Below are 6,172 nucleotides of genomic sequence, written 5' to 3' on the forward strand. Positions count from 1 at the left end.
CGCGTCCATATTTAGAGATCCTGCGGGAGAACAATGACAGGAGCTAATTAGACGAACACTCTGGGATTTCCTCTCGTCTTTCCGCTTGGCAGGAAGACGACCCTCCTTCTCAGGCACCGCTAGGCCAGAAACGTGTTTCCTTTTTTTTGTTGTTTTTCTCTTTTCTTTTCTTTCCTGTTCACGCTGCAGCTCGAGGCGCATCTTTAATCCGATTTAATCTGCAGGTACGCCGACGGGGACCGCACACGATCGCCGCATTTCCTCTCCCGTCTTGTTCCTCCGGCGATTTGAAGGAAGGGGGGATGAGATTCCCGTGTGCTGCTTCAAAGAAATTCCACATTTCCAGCCGTTTTCCGTCACCGTCACATGACCTCGCCAAGCGTTCCTGCAGTGGGTTAAACGTGCGGCCAACTAGTGGCCAAGCATGGGAACTGCAGCGTTTTCTTGCAGTACTTTGAATCCGTTGTAATTTTTTTTTTTTTTTCTAAAAGCAGAATTTTTTTTCTTTAATATGTGTTGAAAGCCAGTTTTGGCAACTGTCGTGCAACTATCAACCATGAGGGGGGCAGTGTTGAGTCCATCCTCGTTGAATGGAGTCGATAAGATGAGTTGATATGAGTTGATTTTTCCTTTTTAATGGCATTTTCTTCGTTTCGTGCGTCGCAGGAAATACATTTTTTTTTTTTACAAGAGCCTTTAAACTCCAGAAGTCGGTTGGTTTCCATCCAAGATGTTTAAATAATTGAGAGTTTGTCTATTCCTCAGCGTGGAATTCGCTCCTCCCAGCCTCCGAGATGTAAATATTTAATGTTTTCCTCGGGCCTACACCGTAGTAAACTTGAATTTTTAAGGGGGGGGGGGGGGTTCTCCAGGGTGAAATGCAATTCTCTGGTCGGTTGTAGTGATTTATGGTTTGAGGCCTGGACCTGGAAGTAATGTTTCAACTGGTGTCGTCTCTCACCCAGACTGTTTAGATTAAAGTGTGTGTGTGTGTGTGTGTGTGTGTGTGTGTGTCGTGTGTGTGTGTGTGTGTGTGTGTGTGTGTGTGTGTGTGTGTGTGTGTGTGTGTGTGTGTGTGTGTGTGTGTGTGTGTGTGTGTGTGTGTGTGTGTGTGTGTGTGTGTGTGTGTGTGTGTGTGTGTGTGTGTGTGTGTGTGTGTGTGTGTGTGTGTGTCGGTACATTCCTGGGTTTTTCTCTGGACCTCCCCAAGCAGCCTTCAGTTTAGCGCAAAAATAAAAATTCTTGGCGAGCCGGCTCATGTGATCCTCGCTCACCTTGACATGACGCCACCCTCCTCCTCCTCCTCCTCTTCCTCTCTGCGATGTTCTCACCGGGGCGTCTCCCTCGCACATGCTTCCCATTTGAGGAGTCACTTCCTCGCTCTGAACTTCAGTCCCCCCCCCCCCCCCCCTGAGATTCGTTTATTTTTCAAATAATCTTGTTGAAGTCAGCACTTTTATTTTTATTTTTTTCTCTCCCTCCTGATGCGGCGATATTAGTTTTCCTCGCTGAGCTGCACTCGTTCTGGAGCAGAACAAGCGTCAGAAATGCTGAAAGCAGTAAATTTGTCCCGGTCCTCATTTGCATCCCCTCTTTAAATGTTCAATTTCAGCCAAAATGTAGCACGTCTTGCTAATTGCAAAAAATTTGCCGAGTCATGATTCGAGGATGTCGTGTTCCCTTTCAGGGTCTCCGTACTACGACAACGTGAGGCCGCTCTCCTACCCGGACTCGGACGCCGTGCTCATCTGTTTCGACATCAGCCGCCCGGAAACCCTGGACAGCGTGCTGAAGAAGGTCGGTAACGTGCCGCCGCGGATGACTCGCACATGACCCCCAACGCCAAGCTAGTCACTTGATCTGTGGGACGTTCCCGCCAGGCCGCGAGAAATTTACTAAAACTGGACTTCTTCTTTGTTTTTGTTTTTTAAAAGACACGTCTAAAGTTTGAAATCGTGGTTGTTTATTTGTCTTTTTACAGGTTAAAAAAGTTTTTAAAAAAACAACTTGGAAATTAAGTAATGAATTAAAAGTAAAAAAAATTCTGGAAAATCTTCCAATTAAAAATCAATGAATATAATCTGACTTATTAAAGGCATAACAATGACAAATATTGCCTTTTTAATTCTTTAAATCAAAATGTTCGGTAATTTTTTTTACTCCATTTATTCCAAGCAGAGATTTTTTTTCACTGGATATGTGAAAAAATGTAATTAAATGTTTTAGTAACACATCAATAATACTAAATACCGTAAATATTTTGTCCTCATTACACTTAATTTGTTTACTATTCTAGATTTTGTGAAGAAAAACATGAAATAATAACTTTACAAATTTTTCAGTTGAAACAATTGAAATTTTTTTAGATTTATCTCTGAAAAGACTTAAGTAAAGGTTCAATATCTGGTGTTTTGAACTTATTTAAACTTATTTAAAGTCTTGTTAACTGAGTTTAGGTATTTGCTCAGTTATGACGGGTGGAAAACAATTTGTTATTTTATGTTTTGGACAGATTTATTCAGTAAAATAATTTTAATATGATATAATGGTGTTTTGGGCACTTTAACAGAAAAACATTGCAAATTTTATGAGGTAAACAAAGTTTAAAAAACTATAAATAGATTTTTTTTTGTTTTTTGCATATCATGAATATAAATCCACTCAATGTTTTGTAGTTTTTGGATTTAAATGCACTTTTTTTTTACTTTCCACAATGAAAATCGGAACATTTTTGTTTATTCTCTAAAAGAGTGAGCGTTTTATTTTGTATTTTCAGCAGCAGGATTAAGAAACTAGTCGCTATAACTCTGGGATAATGTGCTTTTTAGCGCTGATACTATTTAATCTGCTGTGTTTTGTCCAGATTATACTAGATTACAAGGCGGTTTTTAATGACTCGGGGGACTCTTCTCTGCTCTCTCCGCAGTGGAAAGGCGAGATCCAGGAGTTCTGTCCAACACCAAGATGCTGCTGGTGGGCTGCAAGTCGGACCTGCGCACCGACCTGAGCACGCTGGTGGAGCTGTCCAACCACAGGAGGACGCCCGTCTCCTACGACCAGGTGAGGACGAGCTCCGCCCGGCAACCGCGGAGGACAGACGGCGGGAATAAGCCGCGTTTTCATTTCTAGCAAGAGTTGGTTTATTGAAATGTGTTCCATTTTCACCCCTTTGGTGGAAATGGAGTTAACCGTTTCCAAAATGCTACAACTTTGTTTGTGTGGTAAATGGGGGGGAAATGCAACTTTTTGAAAATGCTCTCTGTTTCCGTGGAAACGAGGGGGAAATACAACATTTTTTGGGGGGAAAAACAGTCCCTCTCTATAGAAATTGGGAAAATTCAACTTTTTTGAAAAGCGTATCACTTTCCTGGAAACTGGGAATATGTAACTTTCTGGGAAAAATTTCCATTTTCCTGGAAACTGGGAAAACACGTTTTTGAAAAGCGTTCCCTCTATAGAAACTGGGAAAATTCAGCTTTTTTGAAAAGCTTTCTCTTTCCATGGAAACTGGGAAAACGCAACATTTTACACTTCCCCAGTTCCCGTGGAAATGTGGAAAACACACATTTTTGAAACTGCCCCATCTCTGTATAAACTGGGGAAAAACCTAACTTTTTGAAAAATGTTCCCTTTCCATGGAAACGTGGAAAATGTAACTTTTTGGAAAAATGTTCCATCTTCCAACGGGCAAAGTGCAACTTTTTGAAAAATGCTAGCAAATCCAAGTAAAACCTGGTAAATGTCCTTTGATATTGATGGTTTGCGTTGGCGGTTGGTGGCGGCGATGGTGAGGTACTGACAGTGACCCCCTCCACCCCCCTTCCCCCGTAGGGCTCCAGCATGGCCAAGCAGATCTCGGCGCCGTACATCGAGTGCTCGGCGCAGCAGTCGGAGAACAGCGTCAGAGACATTTTCCACGTGGCGACCCTGGCCTGCATCAACAAGAGCAACAAGAACGTGAAGCGCGGCAAGGCGGCGCGCGGCAACAAGCGCATCTCGCACATGCCGGGCCGGCCCGACCTGGCCGCCGTGGCGACGGACCTGCGCAAGGACAAGGCCAAGAGCTGCTCGGTCATGTGACCGGTGGTACGGCGGGGGGCGGGGCCGAGGGGGAGGAAGAGGAGGAGGAGGGGGGGAGGGGCCCTCGGCTGCTGGAATACTCCGATGAGAACTGGAAGCCTGGTAGCGTCCGGTCCGCGCCAGGAAGTGACCCGTCGGCGGGAAGCCGGCGGCTTCCTGTGGGGAGGGGGGCGGACAGCGGCGAGGAAGCCGGGGGGGAGTGACGTCAGTGGGGGTTTGCTCATTTTCTAAAAACGGAATGACGGGACGTGTAATCCTCTGGACGGGAGCCAAAGCAGAGAACAAAAAAAAAAAAAAACTGGTCACTGTGTCCCGACTGTCTGATATGTTGTCGCTATAATGTGAAGTCATTGCCGTGTCTTTGTTTGTTTGTTTGTTTTTTTCCCTCCGTCGGCGTCGTTTTCCCCCCCTGAAGTCGAGAAGCTGTTTAAATATCGAAGGCGTTCATGCACTTTTAATGTAGCTTCCTAACAAGCCCCCCCCCCCCGTTGTGTACGCCGCCATGTTTTTCTTGAATGTCACCTTCAAAAATGTCGTTGCCACAATATTTATTGAATCCTATATTTTCCCTTAGAATAAATGGACTTGAAGAGACGTGTTTTTGGTTTTTTTTTGCAAGTTATTGATGTGGAGGGATTTGAAGACGTGTATTAAATCTACTTTTATCAGATATTTTGCCTTGTGAGGATGTTTTACCGTTAACGGGACACTTTTCAAACACGCTTTCAAAAGTTGTGGTTGCTTTTTTCCCACTTCTTTCAAAAAAAAAAGCAAAACTTTACATGTGTTCTATAAAACCCGCTCCAAAGGTGGGACTTTTCACAAATGCTCAATTTCCATGAAAATTGGGAGAAAGCGACTTTTTGCAATTGTGTCTCCATGGAAATGGGTGGAAATGCCTTTTTTTTTCTTTTCTTTTTTTTCAAAAGTCTCTGGGAATGACAAGTTTTTGCCATTGCAAAATTACCTTGTGAGGATGTTTTAGCATTAACGGGACACTTTTCCACACGATTTCAAAAAGTTGTGGTCACTTTTTCTTCCACTTCTTTCAAAAAAAATAAAATAAATAAATGCAAAACTTTCCGTTTTCTATAAAACCTGCTCCAAAGGTGGGACTTGTCACAAACGCTCCATTTCCATGGAAATTGGGAGAAAGCTCCACTTTTTAAAATGGTCTCCATGGAAACGGGTGGAAATGCTTTAAAAAAAAAAAAAAAAAAGACAACTTTTTGCCATTGCTTGGTTTCTAAATGTGGAAGAAATGCAACTTTTTGAAAATGCTCAGTCGTTGTGAAAATGAAGGGGAAGCGGCTCTACCGGTGTTGCCAGGTTTGGCGGTATCCCCCTCCCCAATCGGGGAGCCAAATTCCTCATGAGCTTCCAAGGTTTGAAATCGCAATATTTACAGGATGTCGTTGCGCCAATATACTCGTATTCCTCCAAATACTTACTCCTGGGATATTAAAAGATTACAAGCGGCGAGATTCACGTCTAGAAGAGTTTTCGTCTACGTTTCCTCACATTTGCGCTCTTTTACAAAAAGCTTCATGCAGACTTTCGTTCCATTCAGGCCGGCCGGTGTGGAACTAGTTAGTGAATTAGTAATTTTTTTTTTTTTTTTTTAAAGCGCTGACCTAGAAAAACAGATTAAGACGATTCCTGAACATTAAGAGCAAAGTCCTTGACTGCCCCGACATGGCAGCGAAAAATCGGGTTTTGTCGCGGCTGAATGGAACAAAAAGCTCTCTGAGTCCAAACCCCCCCCCCCACACACACACACACCCAACCCCCCCCCCGGAGGGGCTGTGGCGAGCTCATACATCACGGCCCGTCTCCATCACCCGCGTACGGACCGAGACGTGTCGGCGGCGGGGGAGAAAAAAAAAACGCTTTTAGACGTGACATTTAGACGTAATGACCTAAAAATGATTGACGGGATTGGTTTCAAAAAGTCTGGTCTGCATCGCGCGCACACACGGAAAATCGTATTCTAAGAGGTGGTGGAAATAAATCTCAAAGTACTCCAGTGTCTTTGGGTAAAGATGTCCAACGAACTGTTACAGCGTAGCTTTGAGGCTAAAGCTAATGCTAA

The 6,172-nt window shown here is 43.8% G+C and overlaps 1 protein-coding gene across 1 annotated transcript; it reads left to right on the plus strand.

Annotated features, from left to right (window-relative positions):
- The first annotated feature begins 1,635 nt into the window (after window positions 1–1,635).
- rnd3a (Rho family GTPase 3a) lies at window positions 1,636–4,717 on the plus strand. Its single transcript, XM_080519516.1, is given in 4 exon segments — window positions 1,636–1,797; window positions 2,927–2,954; window positions 2,957–3,060; window positions 3,832–4,717. Coding segments are annotated over 4 exon segments (510 nt in total). The 5' UTR covers window positions 1,636–1,668; the 3' UTR covers window positions 4,081–4,717.
- The last annotated feature ends 1,455 nt before the right edge of the window (window positions 4,718–6,172 follow it).

The sequence above is a fragment of the Blennius ocellaris genome, assembly GCF_963422515.1.
Source record: "Blennius ocellaris genome assembly, chromosome: 24".
NCBI classification, from domain to species: Eukaryota; Metazoa; Chordata; class Actinopteri; order Blenniiformes; family Blenniidae; genus Blennius; species Blennius ocellaris.